The following is a 26,205-nucleotide window of genomic DNA, read 5'->3' on the forward strand; positions in this document are numbered from 1 at the left end:
CTTTAAAGTGAAGCTGAACTCTTGCACAGGACAGAAGGAAAACAGAGAACTGTACCCTGTATGTATTTAGAGAGCCTGTCTAATTCCCCCTCCTCTGTGTCACAAGTTGTAATTTAATCTCTACACTGTGTCACCTGACTGCCAAAACAGCTAAGCTCATTTGAAAGCACAGGATGTTAAAAATATGTCTGCTTCCATAAAAGCAGGAAGTAGACACACTGCAGATTTATTGCAGGATTTGTATCAACTGTAACAAAGAAATGTTTTTATTTAAAGGTTATGTTGTTGCGTATCTTTTAGAGCAGAGAGGAAGTTCTGAGTTCAGGTCCACTGTAATTACAACAGAACAGCCAAAGTGGGTCCTGACAGGATGTTTGCTACTTACCTGTTCTCTGTTTTGGATGGGCTTCTCTCCATTGCTCTGCCCTGCCACCTATTTGTGGCTCTGACTGCAGCCAGTCGCACAGAGGACAAAGAAGCAGCACATGCTCTGGTCACTCACGCTCCCTGTCACCTGTCTGTGGCTCTAACTGCAGCCAGTCGCACAGAGGACAAAGAAGCAGCACATGCTCTGGCCACTCGCGCTCCCTGCCACCTGTCTGTGGCTCTGACTGCAGCCAGTCGCACAGAGGACAAATAAGCAGCGCATGCTCTGGTCACTCACGCTCCCTGTCACCTGTCTGTGGCTCCAACTGCAGCCAGTTGCACAGAGGACAAAGAAGCAGCGCATGCTCTGGCCACTCGTGCTCCCTGTCACCTGTGTGTGGCTCTGAATGCAGCCAGTCGCACAGAGGACAAAGAAGCAGCGCATGCTCTGGTCACTCGCGCTCCCTGTCACCTGTCTGTGGCTCCAACTGCAGCCAGTTGCACAGAGGACAAAGAAGCAGCGCATGCTCTGGCCACTCGCGCTCCCTGTCACCTGTGTGTGGCTCTGACTGCAGCCAGTCGCACAGAGGACAAAGAAGCAGCGCATGCTCTGGCCACTCGCACTCCCTGTAATTTCTCGCTCTTGCCCAGATGTGCACAGCAACCGAGGCCGGTACAGTGTTATAATAATCTGAACATTTGTATAGCGCTTTTCTCCTGTCGGACTCAAAGCGCTCATATGTATTCTTGACAAGTACCAGTCATACATCAGCGTCATTTCTCAAGTATGCATGTCCTGAACACTATCGGCTGCTGTGCACATTCGGGCAGGAGCGCAAATTACAGGAATTATTTGTTGAATGGGGGGCAGAGCAGCACAACTGAAATGAGTCCATTGAAACCAATGATCGCTAGTCAGTGTTGGACAATTTTTTTGTAATTTTTTTTCGGGTTGGGCGCTTGGTGACTGCAGGCCTAGGGCACTGGAAAGTACAAATCCGGCCCTGTTCCTACTTCCTGTCTGATCTGAGAATCAGGAAGTTCAGAGCGAGCGGCTGCACAGTAGAAGAGACAGATGGGTTTCAGATGATGGGATCTCTATAACTTGGATCATGGATAGGTGAGTGAGCGTTTGCCATCTGCTGCTATCATTCTTGCTGCAGCTGTGGTTCTCTGTGGGAAGGGAGGGAGGAGTGGCAGCGGCAGAGCGCACAGTAGCAGGAGGGGGACCTAGGAGGAGAGCCTGGCTCTGAAGACAATCAGCAGCGCACGGCATCATTTGACAAGACAAGACAAATAACATTTATTTTGCGCTTTTCTCCTGGCGGACTCAAAGCGCCAGAGCTGCAGTCACTAGGACACGCCCTATAGGCAGTAGCAGTGTTAGAGAGACTTGCCTAAGGTCTCCTACTGAATAGGTGCTGGCTTACTGAACAGACAGAGCTGAGATTTGAACCCTGGTCTCCTATGTTAGAGGCAGAGCCCTTAAAGGGACTCTGAGCAGTGCCTGTGGGTATGCCTTTAAGCACACCCACAACTAATGAATTACATCCTCACACCTACCGGCACGATGTTTGTAATTATATCCCCCTGGGTTCCTTATATTTCATTGCATTGTGCTGAATCGAGCTGCCAACTTTGGAGAAAAGGCGTCCTGTGTAATACAATGTAACTATGGAAAGATGCGTATCATTTTGAAGCTCTCTTTCTCCCCTTTCCAATGATAGATAAACTGCCACCCTATGCCTTTTAGTTTTCGCTATTTTCGCGATCGAAATTGCAATGGCTGCGATTTCGATCGCAAAAAATTCGAAAACTAATAGGCATAGGGCGGCGGTTTATATATCATTGGAAAGAGGAGAAAGAGAGCTTTAAAATGATATGCATCCTTCCATAGTTACTGCACTGCTCAGAGTCCCTGTAACCATTATACCATCCAGCCACCGCTGACAGGATGGCGAGGGCTGGTTTATGTGCTGATGGGGCCCCTTTGACTCTGAATGGGGCCCCAAGCTACTGCTTCTGTTGCCTGGTTGGTAATCCGGCCCTGGGGCAGTTGATTCCTTTGCCTCTATGGTAGCGCCGGTCCTGATAAAAAGTTGTCAAAGGACATACATTACAGCATACATTCAATTAGCTTACCTAAAAAAAACCCGCAGGTGTCTGCATTCACCAGTGTCCGTGTGTGTACAGTACAGCAGGAGGCACCCTGTACAACCTAGTCCCCATTAATATACGGGCCTAATGGCTAGTATTCTTTATTATATTATTGCAGTTTAAGCTTTTCATGCTGTAATTGAACCCCGCCCACAGCAATTTAGCAGGTCAATGCTAGAGTTTCCACTGGTTAGTGCGGCTTCATTGGTAAATGGTTGAAACTTAATTCTAAAAGAGGTGGAGCTTAAATTGACACTGAAGTGAAAAACACCTCCTTATGATAGAATGAATTGTATGTGTAGTGCAGATAATGAATAGAGCATTAGTAGCAAAGAAAAGAGTCTCATATCTTTATTTTCATTTTTTTTGTATAACATTGCATCATTCTCTAATATTTGCAGTTTACAAATTACACTCTGTATTTTAAATGATGAAACAGAGCAGAGATAATAAACCTTTGAACTTCCTGGCAGGGAAACCTTAAACAAACAAAAAAAAAGTGAGAGACAGGTTGAGATAAGTGCTTCAGAAAATAGCATTGCTCTCTTAGTCGGAGAGCTCAGAGCAGCTCTTTTGCATAGATGACAACTGAAGTTTCTTAACTCTTCCTGTACAGGAAACAATATGAGACTCATATCTGTGCTACGATTCCTTAGCTGTACTACACATGCATTCATTATATCATAAGTTTATTTCACTTAAGATTCCCTTTAATTTCAATTGGAAAAAGTTGATGCTTTCTTTCATGATATATTAAATTTCCTCTACAGGAAAACCCTTTATTAGCTCACTGACTTTCATTTCCCCTTAGTATGTTGTGATATACCCCTCATTCTATAACAAGGTGAAGGGTAGACATTAGTGCCTGGAGGGGGGCTTTCAATAAATTACAGTGAGGCATAACTAGTTGATCAACTTTTTACAGGGCATGGGACTGATTTTTTTTTTAATTAATTTTCACATAATAATTTACATTTTCACCTGATAGCAATTTTTCACAAAAATGTAGTAGATTTGTTAAGATATATGTTTTTGTGCAAATGAAAACTGTCTTTAATTGTGTTTTGCAACAACACCAAATATCGGTACCAGAAAATGATATGTCACCCACGGTCCTAAGGACAAAGCCCTGAGCGTACCCGAATGTCTACTATACGGACTAAAACATAACTTTTACTGTCACACTTAAAGAGACTCCGTAACCCAAATTGCATGCTGTTTTTTATCATCCTACAAGTTCCAAAAGCTATTCTAATATGTTCTGGCTAACTGCAGCACTTTATACTATCACTGTCTCTGTAATAAATCAATGTATCTTTCCCCTGTCAGACTTGTCGGCCTGTGTCTGGAACGCTGGCAAGTTCTTCAGTGTTGTGGTTCTGCTATGAACTCCCCCTTCCAGGCCCCTCTATGCACACTGCCTGTGTATTATTTAGATTATGGCAGCTTCTCTCTTCTCTCTTACAAGCTGGATAAATCGTCCTCTGAGCTGGCTGGGCTTTCACATACTAAGGAAATTCAGACAAGGGCAAAGCTGTTTGCAGGAAGAAAAGTGCAGCCTGAAACTTCAGTGCATGAGAGATGCAGGGGGAAAGAAACACACAAATGATCTCTTGAGATTCAAAAGGAAGGGTGTATACAGCCTGCTTGTGTATGGATGTATTTTCTATGTGTGGACATACTGTACATCCACCTACTTCCTGTTTTGGTGGCCATTTTGTTTGTTTATAAACAAACTTTTTAAAACTGTTTTTAACCACTTTTAATGCGGCGGGGAGCGGTGAAATTGTGACAGAGGGTAATAGGAGATGTCCCCTAACGCACTGGTATGTTTACTTTTGTGCGATTTTAACAATACAGATTCTCTTTAAAAATAATGTATACACCTAATACAAAGGCCAAATTGATTGACGCACAAGAATGATTGAACACAGGATCTTACTGAGGGGTTCTTGGCTAGGGCACCATAGGATCAAGGGGGGTGGGCAGTAGGCTATACTGGAGGGGGGGGGGGGTCATCAGGCTATCTATACGGAAGGGGGGGGGGGGTCATCTGGCTTTTTATACTAGAGGGAAGGCAGGGGGTTGTCATGAGGCTATCTAAAATGGAGGGGGGGGGGGGCTATCTGGCTACCTATACTAGAGGGAAAGGTCAATGAACTACCTATACTTGAGAGGGGGAGGGTCATCTGGCTACCTATACTGAAGGGGGGCAGCTGCTGACAGTGGAATTGGGTAAAGAGTACAAATCCAACCCTTTATGTATCACACATATCAGACATGGACTTCCTCCCCTCACTATTGGGAGGTGTCCTGTGGCCAGCCACTGAAACACTCAAGGCAGCCATACACGGACCGTATGCAGGGCATATGCATCCCGTGCCGTAGTAATATTTAACGAGTGGGGTGGGGGTCAGCCAAGAATCTTTCCAGCAAGCAAATAAATTGGTTCTTTTTATTATGTGTATACACTATTTTTAAGCGTGACAGTAAAAGTTATTTTTTTATCTGTATAGTAGACATTGGGGCACCCTCTGGGATTTAATTGTGTTTTTCCATGCCCACTGTCTTCAATGCTAACTTCAATGAATTTGTTAACAATTATTCCTCTCATGCCCACTGACTTCAATGCATTTGGTGAAAATTAATTTTCTCACACCCACTGATTTTAAGGCATTTGGTGAAAATGTATTCTCATCTGCCCATAAGAAAATGTATTCTGTCATGCCCCTATAGTATTGTGTGTACAATCTAATGTGTACAACAATTATGTTTTTGTGAACATTATGATTAAAAGAAAATGGTCATATTCACTCATCTCTACATTTTTACTGCGCACACAGATATCCTGTTTGCTTTTGTTCCAAAGTAATGCCCTCTGTGTCAAATTCATAAGTCCCTCCAGATCAGAGTACAGCAGTGCCATTGCTTGGACATGTTAGATCATGAAGTTAACTCAGAAAGCTCCTCACTGAGGAAAACAGTCCATTAACTCTTTCAGTCATTTTTTTGTATCACTCATTTACCCTAGACGTTTATATGGTGTTATTAATCTGTTGGAGTAGAAATGAAATATGACTTGAGTTCCCCTTTAAAAAGTTTTCCAAGCTTCCTATAAATTCCTCAGGAAGTTTTTATGTGCTTACATCTTATGATTTCCTCTTTTTACAGCTGCTGAGTCATAGTAAAACTGAAAGCAGAGGTAGTTCTGAGCAGGTACGGAAACAAGATAAACCTGTTTGACTAAGGGAGGATCAAACTCTAGGCAAGTCCGGAAAAGAGAGACATGGCAGAAGGGCCGCATGAAGAAACCATAGATCAGAAATGCATGAAGGAGATCTTTTTGCTGCATCCAGGACTGTGTTGAGAACATCAAGGAGAAGTCTCAGTTTGCTCTGTTACATCTGCTTGTTCTGAGCCTAGCGGTGACATTACATGTGCATGAAGGACCATCAAACGCCACCAGGATCAGCAAAGGAATGTACAAGATAGGACAGGTGTGTTTGTACTCTCTCTGTAAACAAAGTCTAGGAATATTTCTCAACATGTCAGACTCTACAAACTAGATGTACAGTTATTGTGCTTGGCTGGAGTCCATTAGGATAGCTATTTAGTGGCTATCTAGTGTGAGTGAAAGTTTATCTCCTGATCCACCCTGTAGGATCACACCTGCTTGCACAGCAAATGATATAGATTAAATGAGCTGGGAAACACTATTTTAACACAAATATGTCCCTTCTTGATGTTGTCATCTGGTTTCCTAGTAAAGTTTTATAGTGACTAGTGCATTCTTACATCACTGCAAGAAGTAAGAGACACACACCCACATAAACCCTTTTTTATAGGAACTAAGTCAGTTAGCAAATAAGTTCAATTTTTGCCTTTGAGTGAAGTTCAGTCTATCTTCAGATAAACCACTTCCCCTTCCCCTGGCAGAGTAACTTTGTCCCTGAAAATTTGCTCTTCCCCTTGCAGGGACGAAGCTACCAAGTCCCTTGCCGACGCACACTCCCACTGGTTCCCCCTGCGAGTTGCCGTGCTCATTATTGCCGTTGATCGTAAGACGGGAGATGAATGAATGGGAACGTAGTTAATCTCTGCCCAGTGTAAATGATTGCAGGCATCAATGAGCTGTCGCAATCATTTGTTTACTTCCAACAGAACCCATGCACACATTTCACAATAGGAAGTAATGTACGAGGACATCTTGTGGCCAAATAGTAAAATTACACCCACACACAAATATGTTTTTTTTTTAAAAAGACCCACAAATTCATTTAAAATTAACACTTTACCTGTCACACTATCCCATAATCATCCGATGTTTTTCTGCTTTTTTTTGCATTTAAAAAAAGAAGTAATTAAAAGATTAAAAATTAAAAAAATTACATAAATAGGGAGTAGGGACTGAACTTTGTTAATATGTACAGTATGTCAAGAGATTATATTACTGTTAATTTTTAAACTAAGGGCTTGTAAATAGTGACGGATGCAAAACTGAAAAAAATGCACCTTTATTTCCAAATAAAAGATTGTCCCCATACATTGTACTAGGGAAATATTTTAAATAGTGCATAACTGGGAAAAATCGGCAAATGAGCAAATAAAATGTGTGGGTTTTAATTATCGTAGCATGTAATATTTAAAAACTATAATATAACTGTGTCTTATTTTTCCTGTTAAAATGCAGTTAGAATAAAATATTTCTTAGCAAAAAGTACCTTCCCCCAAAGAAAGCTTATTTGGTGGCAAAAAAATCCAATATATATATTGTTTTGTTGTGATGAGTTAAGTAGCAATAAAGTTATATGAATGGAGGAAGGACTGACAGGTGAAAATTGCTCTGGTTTTTAAGGGGAAAACCCCTTAGAGGTGAAGTGGTTAAGCACAGAAAAAAAAAAAAAACTGTACTGGAAGTTAGTTTGCTACTTGTCTAGTTGGCATTGTTGTAAGATCTATTGTTGGAAGAACGTGGTGTGGTGTGGTCTGCAAGGCGAAAAGTGAACATGCTCCTCCCCATTTGCAAGTGAGAGAGTTTGTGAATGGGCAAATCCCAGTGCACACTCATTTTTGCAAATGCAAGTTTGTCTGTGTAATGATAATTAGTGCTGCTAAATACATGCACACATGACTGGCTTATGATTGGCCATCTTAGTCCAGCTGACCTTAGTTTAAAGGTCATGCAGGGGATTATTGGTAATGGCTTTGTAACTGGCAAATGTTACCAGAAACCATAAATGCTACCGTAATTGCAGTTGGAGCTTGCGCCCAGGCATACCTATAAAAATGGCACAGGAAAAATTGCCGTGAAATTACCAAGAATACTACTACTTAATTCTTGTAGTGAAATATCGGTAATCTTTAACAAAATTATACTATACCTAACCTAACATTACTCTAACATAATACATTACCTGCTGACAGTGATCACATCTCCTCCACTTCCTAGTTCCTTTTCAGGTGCCCTGCAGCCAGCCAATCATCATGTGGGGACTGAAGTCACATGGTTATTGGCTGTCTGCAGGACAGCTGCAAACTAACCAGGAAGTGGAAGAGACAAGATCTCCGGGAGCAGGTAATGTATAAAAATGCCCCTGTCCACTCTCACGTTGAACCTTCCCTCTACCTATGCCTGACCCGCTTTTTATCAAGCACCATAATTACTGTTCATTTCCACTAATTGTGACTTTTACTATTGCTGCCTATGGTGGTGCAATTTTTAGCGGTGCTCGTCTTGTGCCATTTTTACCTGATGCCCAGGGGGCACAGGAAGCACCCAATAGATAAGGTTTTTAGGTGGCAAGGGTCTCGGTTAAAGGGCTTTTTAGCAGCAAATGTGGCACTGTTATCAGCAGATATTGTAGTGACGGGGTTTGTCAGTTAGGGTAAGCCATCGATAGAGGGAGGGTTCAAGTAAGAATGGGGTTAGTTTTAGAGATAGAAAATTATTTGTAAAAATTGCAGATATTTTACGATCATAATATCTTTTGCTCAATAGTAAAATATCTGTAATTTTACCAATATTTTACCAGCGGCTATCCCCCCACCCAAATTACTGCTGCACCTTTTTAAATGTATGTGGCACTGTTTTCATGCATTTTTTACTTATTTCTACGTTCTATTTCTACAGACAGTATACATTCTGGGATAATGGATGGCAGGAAAGTGAAAGTGGCTGTGAGGGTTCGTCCTCTCAATGAGAGGGAGGAGGAACTAAGCTCAGAGAATGTTACCCAGGTAAATGGCAACCAAGTAATACTTCTGCCACCTTCTTCCCATAAGGAAAAAGACAGAAAAGAACCCCACATCTTCACATTTGACAACTGTTTCTGGACAGAGGATAAACATAACCTTGGGCAAGATGAAGTATTTAGACACCTTGGAGATGGAGTTCTGGATAATATATGGCAAGGGTACAATTCCTGTGTCTTTGCCTATGGGCAAACTGGATCCGGAAAAACATTCTCAATGATGGGGACAGATGAACAACCAGGCATTATTCCGAGAATCTGCTCTGCTTTATTTGAAAGAGTCTCCAGTGATTCAAATACCATAAAGACTGAGGTCTCCTACTTTGAGATATATAATGAGGAGGTAAGAGACTTGCTTTTAAGGTCCACAAGAAGACAGAAAAAACTTAGAATTCGGGAAGACAAAGTTCTGGGTCCATACGTGGAGGAATTGTCATGTCATGCTGTCCAAAGCTATAATGAAATTAAATTGCTTCTAGACCAAGGCAACAATCAAAGGGTTGTTGCAGAAACAAAGATGAATGAACAAAGCAGTCGCTCTCATGCAATACTCACACTGACTGTTACACAGACCTGCATTAACAAAAAGTTTGGTTCCTCTAGAGAGTTAGTTAGTAAAGTTAGTCTGGTGGATCTGGCTGGTAGTGAGAGGTCTTATAAATCTGGTGCCCAAGGAGACCAACTTAGAGAATGTTCTAATATCAACAAGTCCCTCACAACTCTTGGATTAGTCATCAATTCATTGGCTGAAATCTCAGAAAAGAAAAGGAAGAGTACATTTGTGAATTATAGAGACTCGGCTCTCACTTGGCTACTAAAGAACAACCTTGGAGGAAATAGCAAGACAATTATGTTAGCCACCGTTAGTCCAGCAGCAGATAATTATCAAGAAACACTGTCTACCTTAAGATATGCAGACAGTGCAAAGCGCATAGTCAACCAAGCAGTGGTGAATGAGGATGTGAAATCCAAAGCTATAGAGGAGCTACAAGGTGAGATAAGAAGACTCAGAGAGGAACTTAATGAAGCAGAGCATGAGAAGGTGGCACAAGTTGAAGAACTTAAGGTACAGTTGGAGGAAAAGGAAAACCTTCTCACAGAGCTGCAGATCTCATGGGAAGAGAAACTGAAGAGGACAGAGGCTGCCACATTAGAGAGGCAGAAGAACTTGGAGAAAATGGGCATCACTGTCAATAAGCAAGATGTCAAATTTGATAAGCAATGTTATCTTATTCAGCAAGGTAGATCTTTAGTAATCCATGATTTAAATGACATGACCAGGATTGGTTCTGATCCATCTCAAGATATCGAGATTGCTGGTGATGAAATTGAGAGTGAACACTGTGTTATTAGCAGCAGAGAAGAAGGAGAGGTTTTTCTGAGTCCAGCTCAGAACTCCAGAACCTATGTCAATGGCTGTCTTTGCAAAACAGAGACCCAGCTGTGGCATGAAGACAAAATACTTTTAGGGACAAACAGTTTCTTTATGCTACATCTTCCTACTAGACAGAGACCAGAACATGGGAAACGAAGTGTAACCAGTGAGGCTCAGACACAAGATGAATTGAACAAAGAAACTGATATGTCATCTAGGTGTTCTACAAATAACACCATCACGGATGAGGAAATGAACACTGTGGCATCTACAAACCAAAAAATAAACAATCGCTTTACACAAAGAACTCTAGGCACTGACATTGCCATCACTAAAGACAAACAAAAGTCCAAAACATTTACTCAGATCTCTACTCAGTCAAATGACCAACCATTACATGTGAAATCTGCTACTGAAAATACAGAAAGAAGCCACCAGGGGAAAGGTGCAGCTATGTATAAACAAGATTCCACAGTTCAGTGCTCACCATGGTATCATGAGGCCAGCTCCCAAACTTTGAATGTTTCAGATCCAAGTGCTACTCCACAAAGGTATATTAAATTTGTCTTGAAAATGCATAGCTGTTTATTTATAATATCCAGCATAGGCACACTTTTACTATGATAAAAAATGCAGCCTCTATACATAGTTGTAAATTGGTCAACCAAACCTGAATACAAATAGCTTTATCACATCCAGAAAGGTGAATGATCTAAGCTCAACCCCCCCCCCCCTTGGGACGCAACTTTTGGTCAGCACACTCCTACCTGCCCTTTTGAGTAAATGGATTTAGGTCTCTTTGAGCTCAGCACACGCTATGCTGTGGTAGTGCAGCATAGCGAGCGCTGCTGACTTACTCGCGCTGCCTTTAATTAACAGTTGCTCTACTGAACTTGCCCTGAGTCCCGGCGGGTCCAGTGGCTTCCTAGGAAATGATCCCTGCACGTTGATTGGCCCAATAGGACAGCTATCCTTTTGCCGCTGTGTTCCACCAGGGCTCAGGGCAGGTTCAATGGAGCGGCCGTAAATTAGAGGGAGCGTTAGTAATTTACCAGCACTTGCTATGCTGCATTACTACAGCATAGCGTGCGCTGAGCTTGCGCTTTTTACTTACGCACGCTACGCTGCCACTAGCTGGCGTAGCATGCAGAGACCAAAAATGAAGGTAAACTGATGTACTAGCACGAGCAACAGGAGGCTACTTGGGCGATGTACATTGGTAGATCAACCCCATTGTTCTCTTTCTCACCCTGCAGTCAGAAACTCCCTCCTCTCCCCTCTTTAGCATCAAAATGGCCTCTAGGTGAATGACACATCTGTGAAGCACTCTGCCTCAAACTGTTGCTAGGAAGATTGAGTTCTGATCCCTGCAAGAAGAAGTATTCATATCTGTGTACAAGAATTAATGCCTGAGACCCACTGGGGATCACTATTGTGCTTACGATCGCACAAGGGCTTTCATCACTTTCGTCAGCAAAGTGCTCTTTGGGATTGTCAATGATCTTTGGCCCTCCCAAAGCTAAGCAGAACTTATTCAAGTAGGTCTAAGGCCTAAGTGTATGTCCAGCCCACACTAATCTCCCTCAGATAATACTATGAAGATGCTTGTTGCAGGACAGTTATTACAGGTCCCTGTAGCAGAGGTAGAACATTCATATGTATGATTGGCTTTTCAATACAGGTGCAATTCAGATTTAGACTGGTTATGATTTGAGTATCTTTTTAGGCCTCTTTGACACTTACAGTATTACTTGCATATCGGTACTCTTTCTTGCATCACGGTACTCTCCCCTGCTGCAGCCCGTTGCGAGGGCAGTGTAAGTCTATGGGGGCTTACACACTATTTGGACACCTGGGGCGTATCTAGAGGGGGTTATAGTGGACAGGGGACACAGCTCTTTTAGGGGCCCCAAATACTATTCTTCCCTTTCTCTGATACAGGGGACTACAGTTCAGATCAGAGGCTTGATTCACAAAACGGTGCTAACTATTAGCACGGGCATGCTAAACCGTTAGCACGTGACGTGCCACGCACAGACTTTTGAGCGTGCAAAGCCACATTTGCGCACGATAACGCTGACTTTTGAAGGCGATCGTGTGCAAAAGTCCATGCACGGCACTTCGCATGCTAACTGTTTAGCACACCCGTGCTAACAGTTAGCACCGTTTTGTGAATCAAGCCCCAGGTGTTTTTGTGGCTACACTTGTTATGGGTGTGAAGATCATGATGGTCCTTGTGAGGTTGTCCTTCAGGCTGTGAAAGGCACAGAGAGAAGGGGTGCAAACATTGGGGGACCCAATCAAAGTTTTACAGGGGGGGGGGGGGGGCACAAATTGTAGTTAAACCACTGGGCGACACTGTGTGATGGAGATAGCAAAATCTACACAAGGCCGCCACAAACCCTGCAGTGTGTTGCCGCATGATCTGTGCCTTCCGCATTATGCAGCAATGCAGGTCTATTGGAACACAGTAAGTGTGAATGTATGATCATCGTGGTGTGCACTTCACTGTACAGCATGTCACTGTTTGCGGAGCTATTCATATATATTACCCTGTCAGACCACTCTGCCGCAGGGTATCATGCAGGGGAAAATGATGCCGTGCAGTTCTCCTGTCGTGAGCTCTTCTGCCTAGCAATGAGCACTTATTTCACATAGATTTCATTATGTATTAAAATTTGCAATTAGGATGTGAAATCTTAATGCAAATTTTCTGAAAAAAATGTAATTAATTTCATGTGCAATTGTAATCATTCCTAATTTTTGTATAATTTTATGCCGACTTTAGCGGGTAATAGCTAAGCCCCTATTCATGCTATTGCAAATCAATTTTAAAAATGCAAAGGAAAAATTGTTTTTAAACTGTTATTTTACTGCATTATTCTCCTTAACATAGCTGGCAATTTTGGTGACAATAGCATGTATGGGGACTTTGCTATTCATCACTAAAGTCTAAGTGAAATTACACAAAAATTACATAAAATTATGAATGATTACACAAACTCAATTGCATTTACAAATCATAATTATGTATGGATGAAATTACAAAAATGTAACCACTTAATGACAAGCTGACTTATAAAAACGTCCTGCTAGAGCCTCTTAATGGCTCCAGGACGTTTTTATAAGTTAGACAGTGCTGCTGCCGCTGTGTGCCTGCGCACATGCACCGTACACCCTGTGCGTGCACATGCACGCTTCCGCCCGTGAATGTGCATTCCTGTGCACGTGCATGTGAAAATAGTGAAAAGAAAAAACACTGAAATTTTTTTTTTCCCAAATACTATATTGTCACCATACTTACTTACTAGAGACATAATTAAAATATACTTTTTACTAGAGACATAATTAAAATCTTGTGATAACCAGGACAAATAGGAATAAAATGTGTGAGTTTTATGTACAGTAGCAGTGTTTATATTAAAACTATAGGGGATGAAATTGGAGAAATAGCATATTTTTTCATTTTTTCCTTGTTTATCCCTTTAAAATGCATAGAAAATAAATTATTTACTGAAAATAAATATCAACCCCAAAAAGCCCAATTGGTGGTGAAAAAAAACAAGATATGGATCATTTCATTGTGATTGGTAGTGATTAAGCCCTTGGCAAATGAAAGGGATGAGCACTGAAAGGTGAAAATCGCTCGTCCGTTAGGATAAAAACCACCCGCCTTTTGGGTGAAGTGGTTAAACAAAGTTACATGTAATCATAATTATCTGATTACGATCATCACTACTCCTGCCGCACAACAATAACACAGCACCATGAGTAAAAGTAGCCTCAATAATATTCTTTGTTGTTCTCAGACAGGAAGTGCCGCCTGTTGATTGAGGGGAAGCTGATTATCAGAGGTACTTAAAAGGGAAAGTAAACACAATGTTTTATTTGTCATGTGGGCAGCCACTGCAAGCTGAAATTAGTTCAATATTAACTATGTTCATACAGTTCTCTTCTGAGTTGCTCTACTTCTAGAAAGTCTGAAATAACATCACTAGTGATGGGCGAATAAGGCCATTTGTCTTCCGTCATCATTTTTGCTAAAATGACAGATTATTTTGTACAAATGCCAAAATAAAAAAAAAAAAAATAACAACACATTTTCACCAAATGCACTGAAGTCTTTAGGCGTGAGAAAACACATATGGTGAAAAAATTGTACCGTTAATGTGCACCTTTATGATGGGAATACACCATACAATTTTCTGTTAGATTCTTCTGTTAGATTTTTCTGTTATGCTGGGATTACACCATACAATTTTCTGTTAGATTCTTCTGTTATGCTGGGCATACACGAGTCGATCCGGCTGCTCGATTAGCCGCCGGATCGACTCCCGCCGTGTCACCGCTTGTCCCCGCTCGTCTGCGCGTGCGCCCGGATCGATTCCCGCTCGTCCCCGCCGACGCTTCTTATCTTCCGCTCAATTTGCCGCTATTGTCCGCCCGCGGGTATCGAGCATGGAATCGATCCCCGCGGGGATCGAACACGGCGGATATTATCAATCGAGCCATCAGGCTTCCCTTGTTGCTAGGCGCATGCTCCTCTCCTGTCTTTATGCAGTGGCGGTACTGCACCCTGCCTAATTGAGAGGCGGGGTATTTAAACCCTGTGCTCTCACAGATGGATGCAGTTGCATCCCTGGTCACAGCCACGGCGTTCCATCACCATTCCCCCTTGCCTCTCGACCAGGTCCCCTCCCAGGACCTCCCCTTTTTTGCATTCGCTGTTTGGATTCCCTATTGGCTATCCTTTCCCCATTGCTGTTCCTAGACTGTCATTTTGCCAGTCAGTCTGCCTTAGCTTACCAGGATCCCTGATTGTCAGTCCCAGCCTGTTAGTCAGCCTGCATAGTCCATCCCTGATCCCTGCCTGTCTGATCCCTTCCTGGGATTTCTCTCCGCAGTCACTGCCCTGCCAGTCTCCCCTTAGTCACTGCCCTGTCAGTTTCCCTGCCTTCACTTCCCTGCCAGACACCTGCAGCATCCCAGGGATTTCTCCTGCCTGCCAGTCCCCCTCTGGGAACTCCTCCAGACATCTGCAGCATCCCGGGCATTATCCCTGTCTGCCAGTACCCCTCCAGGAACTCCTTAAAGAGACTCCGTAACAAAAATTGCATCCTGTTTTTTATCATCCTACAAGTTCCAAAAGCTATTCTAATGTGTTCTGGCTTACTGCAGCACTTTGTACTATCACAGTCTCTGTAATAAATCAACTTATCTATCTCTTGTCAGACTTGTCAGCCTGTGTCTGGAAGGCTGCCAAGTTCTTCAGTGTTGTGGTTCTACTATGAACTCCGCCTTCCAGGCCCCTCTATGCACACTGCCTGTGTGTTATTTAGATTAGAGCAGCTTCTCTCTTCTCTCTTATCTTTTACAAGCTGGATAAATCGTCCTCTGAGCTGGCTGGGCTTTCACATAGTGAGGAATTACAGACAAGGGCAAAGCTGTTTGCAGGAAGAAACGAGCAGCCTGAAACTTCAGTGCATGAGAGATGCAAGGGGAAAGAAACACACAAATGATCTCTTGAGATTCAAAAGGAAGGCTGTATACAGCCTGCTTGTGTATGGATGTATTTTCTATGTGTGGACATACTGTACATCAACCTACTTCCTGTTTTGGTGGCCATTTTGTTTGTTTATAAATAAACTTTTTAAAACTGTTTTTAACCACTTTTAATGCGGCGGGGAGCGGCGAAATTGTGACAAAGGGTAATAGGAGATGTCCCCTAACGCACTAGTATGTTTACTTTTGTGTGATTTTAACAATACAGATTCTCTTTAAGTCAGCCGCAGCTTCTCGGGGATTTCTCCTGCCTGCCAGTTCCCCTCTTGGGAACCCCCTCTAGCCATCCACAGCATCCCAGGGATTCCTCTTACCTGCCAGTTTCCCTCTAGAAACCCATCCAGTCAGCTGCAACACTCCCTGGGGTTTCCCCTGCCTGCCCATTCCCCTCCAAGAACTCCTCCAGCAAGCTAGAACATCCCAGGGTTTCCCTCAGCCTGCCAGTTCCCCTCCAGGGAACACCTCCAGTCAGCTCCCTTTCCGGGTTTCCCCTGTCTGTCAGTTTCCTTCTTGGGATTCCCTCAGGTTAGGCCTTTCTGCCCAGCAAGCCTAGCCTGTCCTGGCCTTATAGCTCGATGGTCTGTTCTGCTTGAACCCACTCCTACTTTGTTACATTGTAACTACGCCGCACCCGACGTCACTCGCCGCTCAGCCGTCGCATACGCGTCTGCGCTGCACGGACCCGACAGAGCTCTGAGCTATATAGCTCAGAGCTCTCTAAGCATCTTTGTATTTGGGCTCCAAGGAGCCCCATTGGTCCTTAGCAGACCAATGGGGTTCCTTCAAATCAGAAGGAACCCCATTGGTCTGCTAAGGACCAATGGGGCTCCTTGGAGCCCAAATTCAAAGATGCTTCTCAGAGCTCTGAGCTATATAGCTCAGAGCTCTGTCGGGTCCGTGCAGCGCAGACGCGTATGCGGCGGCTGAGCGGTGAGTGACGTCGGGTGCGGCGTAGTTACAATGTAACAAAGTTGTTACATTGTAATAACTTTGTTACATTGTAACTGATAGAACATTTTCGAGGCTATTTCGAGGGATCATTTATTTAAAGGGACAGGTAAGTATTAATGGTTAATTTTTTCTTTTTTCGTGGTTATGTTTTTTGTTCAATTAAAATACTTTTTCTAAGTGTTTGTGTGTTTATTTACTTTTAACTCTTAAAGGAAATGGGTAAGGGGTACAAGTACCTCTATACTCATTTCTCCTGGGAGGGGGGGGTGGGCATCTGGGGGACCCCTTTTTAAAGGGGACTCCCAGATTCCACCATGAACCCCCCCCCAGGAAATCGCGGCCTCCACCTCCACCGCCCATCGGAGGTGGAGAAGAGCCCCTTGTCCTTGGATTGGACAAGGGCTCGGAGGGGGAGGGGAAAGCTTGGCTGCCCCTCCCCTTCCGAGACCCCCTAATCCATGGACCATGCGGGCTGGTATAGTCAGGGTGCGGAGCCCCACGCGGCCGGTGCTCCGCATTCTGGCTATCCCAGCCTGCATGGGGGACAAGGGGTTAAAGAGGTCTGGGAGGGGGGACCCCACGTCATTTTTTTTTATATTTCCCACACTCTGAACAAAGTAAGTAAAACTCTTCCCACTTGGAGGAATCTATGAAAATAATACACTATTGCTACCTGTGCAAAAAAAACCTGACATTTTCCGCATTTAAAAGACATTTTTGCCCTTGAAACTTAAAAATCGATTTTCTCAAAAACTATAAGGTCTTTTTGAAAAAAAAGTTTTCCTCTTATTCCCACTGATCCCCTTAATATACCCTGGGAATTTGGTGTTCCTAAACTTTAAGCAGGCTTTGCTATTAACCGTTAAAGTCGGCGGGTTTTTAAATGTATACATTTTTACTTTGAAACTTTAACATCGAATTTCTCAAAAACTATAAGGTCTTTTTGAAAAAAAAATTTTTCCTCTTATTCCTCCTGATCTCCTTAATATATTCTCCAAATTTGAGGCTCTTGGCATTTAAGGGGGCTTTGCTATTAACCCTTAAAGTCGGCGGCTTTTTTACATTATACGGAGCGTTATGGTTTAACGCGAAATTACGGTAGCGTTTAATGCGAAATTACGGCATGAACGAAACGCGAAATTACGCGTTGAAAATTACGCTTACGGTATTTTCAATTACGATTTTAATGGAAATTACGCTACCGTAATTTCGCATCGTAATCGCAAATTTCGCATGCGTAATTATAGTAATGCGAAATTACGAAAATTTCGGCTCAACTCTAGTGACAGCTCATCATCCCTTGCTGGTTGCGCTGGTGAAGACCTTAGCTGGGTGCTAGCTTAGATTCCATGCCCCAGGGCTGCTTGGGCCTTGATACCAGTGACAGGATCAACAGAACCCTGATGGTTTACAAGAACCCTGACAGGTGATTACTAGACTATGTACTGAGGAGTTGATAGCAACCCTCCTGTGCAGTAACATGGTCTGTCCTGCAGAGCCGACACATTTTGCATCTAGAAGCTTTGGGATGATTTTACAGTACAGAGGAAGAGCTGTGTGAGGAAAGAAATTGCTCCTAGTATTTTTGGTAATGTGTGCCCTAATATACAGCATAAAAAAAAGTTGCTTTAATAAATAGTGTTCCTTTAAATATTGCTACTATACAGATGAAACTGGAAACATTAGAATATTGTGCAAAAGTCCATTTATTTCAACTTAAAAGGTGAAACTAATATATGAAATAGGAACCCTTTGCAGGTGTTTGGGATGAATTAGCTGATTAGAGTAGTCTATGCTGTGAAGATACGAGATGTACAGCACCTGAAACTACGGATACTGAAGGCCTGTGCTAGCATTTCTCCTGCGGTGTTGCTATCAGTGTGTGAAGAGTGGGAGAAGAGGGTTGCATTGACAATCCAACACAATGGGCAGCACATTAAACACATTTTATAAGTGGTCAGAAACTTGTAAATAATTCATGAAAGAATAAAGTTATGTTAAAACCAAGCACACCATTGTTTTCCCAATAAGTTTGATGTGTCACATGACCCTCTTACTATTGAAAAAACAAAAGTTGGTTTCAAAATGGCTGACTTCAAAATAGCGACCATTGTCACCACCCATATTGAAAAGTTTCCTCCCTCACATATGCTAATGTGCCACAAACAGGAAGTTAATATCACCAACCATTCTCATTTTATTAAGGTGTATCCATATAAATGGCCCACCCTGTATAGTGCTCAGTGTTGCTTGCAAATTTTCACCAAAGTCATTTTCGCATCGAAAAAGATATTTTCGACTTTGAGGAAATATTTGCAAAAAATTTGTAATTTTACCATGAAAATTCACAGGAAATGCAAAAAAGTGTTTATTTTAGCACAAAAAATTGTGAAAAATAAAAAACGTGTTAAAACATTAATTTTGATGGTATTTACGCTGAAAAGTAAAATTTTACATTATTTTTGCAAAAATGAATGCAAAAGGAATATCTGCATTTTCGCCTATCACCGATAGCGATGCCATCTGCTGCAGATCTTTACAGCGTACGTAGTTACATCAAGCACGTGGAATCCAGCGCAGGAGATTGGGGCACAGCTTCTGCCACCATAGATCGTAATAGTAATTACAGCTATAGCGGCGCACAGTGAGTAACATTGACGCTGTCAGAAGACAGAGCTGAAGTTACTTGTAAAACACTGTAATTCGGCCTCAAAGCAATAGCTAGAAGCCACATTATTCCCCACTATCCACGTGGACCTGGAGGGGGAATAGTAATTAACGCCGTTGGGAATTGTGCAGCAGCAGGATAAGCCATATATATCTGCTGGATTCTGTGCCCAAGTCTCCTGGCAGCTATTTCATACGTATGCAGTTACGTCACTGACTGTCCTCATAGGATCTCATAATCTAATCTCTACCATAGCCAAAGTCGAATGGCCCTATCAAAGTCTAAGGCCAGTTTTGGGGGGAACTAGTTAATGTATCAGCATGTTTTTAGGGTTTGGAAAGACAATCAGTGTCTGGAGGAAACCCAAAACACAGAAAGAACACAGAAGTTACATTCAAATAGTGCCCAGGCCCGGATTTACACTTGAGACCCTGTCATGCAGGACTGCTATCCACTGTGCTGCCATGAGAAAGATACAATTCTGATTTTTCATATCTGTATATTGACTTTGGCATGACTGAAATCAAATAATAAGCTTTTACTGTAATCTGAACTTTACATAAATTGGGAGGAGCTTCCTCAAAGTTTGTGCTCCAACTCTGTGTGTGCAGCTGCAGTAAGACACTGTACTATAGACCTGAAGTGGCCCCAGTAAACCTGTATGGGGCGAATTCACCCCTACTGAGTATCCTACTTACAGGGGAGGACTGGGACCTTTTGGCCTGGGGGGAAAACACAAACTAAAGGCCCGTTTTCACGGCAACCCCAGCCCAAATGACATCACACAGGTGCCCCACGTGCTATATGCCAGTAGTCACGTGGGAAATCCAGCAATGACACTCGAGGGACAGCGTGACAGGTAAAGTATAAATGCACTGGCACCAGGGGGTACATAATACATTTTGAGTTACAACGGTCGGGGTTTCTATCTCTTACACAAGTCCTGAAAGCAGCCCTTCTGGAGTCTAGGGACTTTCTGCAAGCAGCCCTTCTAGAGTCTAGGGACTGTCTGCAAGCAGCCCTTCTGGAGTCTAGGGACTGTCGAAAACTTTTCAACCTAGACAATATCTTTTCCTGCAGTATTCATGGCAGCATATGAATCCCTATGCTGCCATGACTACAGCAGGAAAGGAAAATTACCGGTAGGTAAGTATACAATTTCCCTGCAGTATTCATGGCAGCATATGGATTCCTATGCTGCCATGACTACAGCAGGAAAGGAAAATTACCGGTAGGTAAGTATATAATTTTCCGTTATGTAGCTGTGCACATGCAGTTAACAATGGTGAGAGACCAGACAGATTTTTTTCCCACGGACCCTGCAGGCAAGTCTCTGCTCTGTATCATGCTGTGTATATTTACTAGCTTGCCCGCCCTGCAATTGCTCTGTAATTGGGCGTTTATTTCCCTCATTCAGCCTAGTGTTTCACATTGCCTTATACAAAAACCAGAATTCACCAGGCACAGTGCCAGCCTTAAATCATTAAATGAGAGGCAGCCTGGGGGGAAATCTCCCCCCTTTCCCCCTGGCCAGTCCTCCCCTGTCTACTTACTTCCCTTGGTATGAATGAGACAGCCATGGGAATGACTCATATAGTGGGCAAGGGGGGGCTTTTCCTCAAGGCTTTTTAGATAGTTAGCACTTTGTATTTTGTAATAGTCTCAGAATAGTCTCAGGATGACCAGAAGTTAAGGTATTTGTAAGTGAATTTATCCATTAATAACATTACAAATATATCACCTTTTTAGCGTCTAATGCCCTTTCTGTCTGTCATTTCAGTGATGAAGGAAGGAGAAAACACATTGAAAAGTTTCCAGGAATCTTCCATTGGGACACTGATATTGATATACAATGGCTTACGGAACTCCTTCTAAAGATCTCTGTATCGGCTGCCTCCGTGTGTTGTATATCCTATCCTCCTGGCTGTTACTGGAAATCTGTGGTTCACATGTCCTCTCCGGTCATACTGCTGTACTCCGCCACCTCTCAGACCCACTGGAGCCACCTAGAGGAATTTCTCACCTATTGCACAAGCACTTGTGGTAAGTGAAAACCTACAACACAAAGTAGACTTATTTAGGGGCTTCAGGCTAGGTTCACACTGGTATGCTGTGCTGTGTACCCTGTAAAAACAGGATCATAACGCAATGCAGAGAAAAAGTCACGGTGTGCACTATGCATGCAAAGCAACACATACAATGAAGCATACAGAACTTGAACAAATTGCTGCACTGTAAATGTGCAAGTTGTTGGATACAGCACAGCATGCCTTGCGTTATGCAGATGGATTCTGCGGCACCGCAGTGTTAAGGTGCTGTAATGTTAACCTCTTGAGGACCACACTGTTAAACCCCCCTAAAGACCAGGCCATGTTTTGTAAAATAGGCCACTGCAGCTTTAAGGCCAAGCTGCAGGGCTGCACAACACAGCACACAAGTAATCCCCCCCCCCCTTTTTTTTTTCCTTTTCACTCCCCCAGTGTTTATTTTTTTAAAATAAACATTTATGTTATTTTTTTATAATAAATTTTACTATTTGTTTAATATTTTTTTTTCAAATCCCTCTCTCCAGCCAGCCTATCACGGCGATCGTCTGTCATAGGTTTCATCCTATGAGAGGCGATCGTTCTCCTGTGTCCCAAGGGGACAGCTGTATCACATGGCTGTCCCCTGTACAGCGCTGCTGTAGATTGCAGTGCTGTACATGCTAATTAGATGTTAGTTTCACTGTCTAACAGTCTCCAAGCGGCGATCTCCGTTGGGAGGCTGAAGGCAGAGCAGGAGCGTGCACGCGATCTCCTGCAAAACAAAGCCCCAGGACTTTACGCCGATCATCGTTAGGCGGTCATTGGGCTGCAGCTGTGGCCATGCCCATCGGCAGCAAACTCCAATGTGAAAAGTTTGCACTCATTTAGTGCCCATTGCCCAATTGTGCTCATAAATGAAATGCATGTACCCCTTGTACCCCTTTATTGTTGACTGTTGGCCAAGTTCCCACTGCTGTGGGTAAAACCATCTCAAGTACCCCCAGACACATATATTTGTTAAGAGGACTCCATAATTGTGTATAAATGCTTCTCAAAAATCCCTTTATATTTTCAATTAACTGCCCTTAATCAGGTTTAATTGTGTATGATTATCAATTGTGTATGATAATTTTTGTGCTCTATAATTTTACTACAGTGATTTGACTATGACAAGCTGTAGAACCCCTTGGGACATACCCCCTGGGGTTTGCAGTCCATGTGTTGAAAACCTGGGCCCTATACTATGGGTCCCAATAACAGTCACCTGGGCAGCTACAGTTATAGTTTTATCCTTAACATGTTACATAAATATGGAAATTGTTCTATGTGATTCTGCATTTCGTCCAGCTGATTTCATCTGATATTCAGTGTTACTCTCCATGGCCTCGTGATCAGATTCTGAATCCGTGATCACCTCTCGATCACGGATTCAGTTCTGAATGCACTCATGATCGTGGTCTAAATCCAGCTCGTGTAACCTGAAAACCCGTCGACTTTAGCGGTTAATACCAAAGCCACCTCACATGATATAAATACCAGGGTCGGCGCTGCCATATAACCAAAGGGGCAATTGCCCCAAGGCTCCAATCTCTGCAGGGGCCCCGCACCTGTGAGTGTGCTTCAGTAATTACCTATCTGACCGGCGGGCAGGGTCTGCACATTCCGTGCACTCTAAGGCTGGCATGTTGTCTCCCTCCCATTCTATGACCCGGCCGTGTTTACACATTACACGCCGGGTCAAAAAGAAGGAAGGAGACAGCGTGCCAGCCTCAGAGTGCAACAGAGTTCAAGGAATGTGCAGCCGCTGCTTGCCTGCCCACCGGTCAGATAGGTGATTTCTGAAGCACACTTGCAGGCACACAGGCAACAATCAGGTGATTGCGGGGGTGTTGGCATCTCGGAGGGTAGGGGGCACACTTAGGTTTGCCCCAGGGCCCTGGAGCCCCTGAAACCGGCCCTGATAAATACCAGATTTTCAGGATATCTTGAGTAGAACAGTGGAAACAAGGGGAAACATTTTTCAAAAAGACCTTATCGTTTTTGAGAAAATCGATTTTTAGATTTTCAAAGGAAAATAGTATACATTTAAATGCGGTAAATGACAGTTAATGTATTTACTGCATTTACATGTATACTTTTTTTCCTTTGAAACTCTAAAATTGATTTTCTCAAAAACTATAAGGTCTTTTTGAAAAAAATATCCCCCCTTGTTCATATCCTGAAAATTTGGTGTTTCTAGCAAGTAAGGGGGCTTTGCTATTAACCGCTAAAGTCGACGGGTTTTGGTGGGTTTTTAATCACAAATACTTTTTGAAAAAAATGTTCAAGTTGTAGCCACTGATCACCTTTATAATCCATGCAATTTTGATGATTCTACCATGGCCGGATTTACTCGAATTTGTGATTGGGGGTATCCGAGCATCTCTGCTGATATTTGGCATGTGTTTTGCTTTTAGGTAAACATGTAGTTGTCATTATTGTGGGTCTGACATGCAGTGAGTCCGAGCGGAAGGTCAGAGAAGACTGGGGAAAGTGGAGGTTCCCTCACTGCCAGCTGATAACACTAACACAACCAGAGATGGATTTCCTCACCTCAGACATAGAGAACACACTAGACAGAAGGATGGCGACAAAACTGAATGCTATGAAAGAGATCCTAGAAATGGCTGCAGGTACATGTTGTAAGGTCTGAGCCCATTATCCTCCTTGTCTGATGCATGCAACTTTCTGAGCTTTGTCTTGCTAGTAAAGTTTAATGATTGTCATCCCAGAAATTATCTTATTCTTCCATTTTCAACATGATGTGATAAAACGATGGAATTATTCAGTCAATGAAAAAATGTTTGTGATTGATTAAAAATGGGAAATTTAACCCAGGATTAAACTTCATCCCAATCAGTAGCCAATGCCCCCCTTTCTTATGAGAAATGTTTACCTTTCCTCTAAACCACTCCCACAGTGTGATGTCATGACCATGGCCCAGACAGTTTCCTGTCTGTGAATATTGTTGCATCGTGGGAAATAATGGCAGTTTCCAACTGCCAAGCAAGCGGTATCTCCCTCTGTGCATAGAACTCTCAGAAATAAAAGTTCAGCCAAAATCAACTGGCAGGAGTAATGATCTTGCCACCTAAGATCCATTTGAGAATGTAAACCAGGGAAAAGAAAGATTTTACAATGGGCAAATACTGACTAAATTATTTATAAATGAATATTGTAGAAAAATAAGCATAATAATTGCCTCTTTAATCTCATCACTTAAATAAAAAACACAGAAAATAGGCTCAATCCAATTCACCTTTTTTCCTAAGTTTTCTCCTAGCTGATATAATTGCAGTATTTGATATCTTGCATTATAAATAAAAATGCCTTTTAAGCCACCAGCATCAAGAAAATACTCAGAATAATTTTGACAGTACTTCCTCACCTGCTTTTTTGGTACTTTTCCAATTGCATAGCGCAAAAGTTATTTTAAACTGAAGATGAAAAATTAACTCGTAGGAGAAAACTTAGTAGATAAAAGATCTTGACTCAGCCCAATGTATCCAGTTGGCATGATGGAAAATATAACAATTAAACTGCCTTTCACAAAGCTAATTGCTTCTGTTTGTGATTCAAATAACAAGTCTTTTTATTCGAAGCATTAAAAAATAGTGCCTGTTAATTTGGGCAACCCATGCGCAGCAATACAAATCGTTTTTTAAACAGCCCTTACTTTATAATATGGGTGTTGGTTGCTCAGGAAATTTCCAGCTTTACAGCCCCTCAAGCAGGGCTGATTCTAGTAACAGTGGGGCCCTAGAGGAAAATTAACCCAGAGGCCCTTCAACAGACACCCCCCAACCAAAAAGTGGCATTAGGGGCCCATTGTAGCAGCCAGATTTACCTCCTGGGCCTTTTGACAGTGTTGCGTCTCATCATCTGCCCACCAGCACAGGTGAGACACTACTCTGCCAAAGACTCTGTAGAGGCCCCAGGGAGCAACAGTTAAGGGAGGAGACACCTTGGGGACCCCTACAGGCTCTGGGGCCCTGGGGCAATTTCCCCTTTTGACTCTATGGAAACGCCGGCCCTGCCCTTGGGTAAGGAAGGTTAGTGTTAGAAGTAGGTGCGGGAGGTTAGTGTTAGTCATAGATGATGTAGTGTAAAAATAGGGTTACAGTGAGGGGTAGTATAACATCAGTAAAATTACAGAGATTCTACAATCAATATTTCATTGTGCCGATTTTATCAGGTGCAACACAATACTAGGATAATGGCTATATTCGGCACCCAAATCACAGATCGCTATTTATGCATGTACACTTTTTATTGTGTTTATGTTTTATTAATGGAATTATCTTTATGTTATGTTTTTTTTATTGGAATAGAATCATTTTTAAAAAAAAACTGCTACCCCTTTGGTCATCAATCTTACTAATATTGTAAACGCAAAAGTTTGGATGTTTGTTACTCAATCACGCAAAAACGGCTGAACGGATTTGAATGAAATGTGGCACACACATAGTACATTACCTGGAATAACATATAGGGTACTTTTTATTCCCATAACCAAAAAGTGGGTGGAGACTAATACAAATTTCACTGGGAAAATATAAACTGCAGCTATTCATGCACTGTTAATAGCAGGGTTCTCAAACTTTGCACAGTGACTAAGTGACTGGGAATAATATTCAGAAAAGTGGGTGGAGCCTACAAAAGCCAATCAAAATTAACCTATTGCTTTTCAAGGGTAATATTTAATTGCTACAATTCTTGCACTGTTAATGGCACAGGCCTCAAACCTGGTACAGTTGGTCATTTGGTGACTAGGCTTCAATTTCAGAAAAGGGGTGGAGCCACAAACAG

General features: G+C 42.6%; 1 protein-coding gene across 1 annotated transcript in view; it reads left to right on the forward strand.

Annotated features, from left to right (window-relative positions):
* The first annotated feature begins 5,800 nt into the window (after positions 1-5,800).
* Positions 5,801-26,205, forward strand: part of LOC137543612 (kinesin-like protein KIF13A) — a 40,928-nt gene continuing 20,523 nt past the window's right edge. The window contains exons 1-4 of the mRNA XM_068264726.1: positions 5,801-6,020; positions 8,654-10,700; positions 21,111-21,373; positions 23,814-24,029. Of these exons, the coding sequence (XP_068120827.1) occupies positions 8,674-10,700; positions 21,111-21,373; positions 23,814-24,029 (2,506 nt within the window). The 5' untranslated portion in view covers positions 5,801-6,020; positions 8,654-8,673. The remainder of the gene's footprint in view (positions 6,021-8,653; positions 10,701-21,110; positions 21,374-23,813; positions 24,030-26,205) is intronic.

Source organism: Hyperolius riggenbachi, unplaced genomic scaffold, assembly GCF_040937935.1.
Source record: "Hyperolius riggenbachi isolate aHypRig1 unplaced genomic scaffold, aHypRig1.pri scaffold_117, whole genome shotgun sequence".
NCBI classification, from domain to species: Eukaryota; Metazoa; Chordata; class Amphibia; order Anura; family Hyperoliidae; genus Hyperolius; species Hyperolius riggenbachi.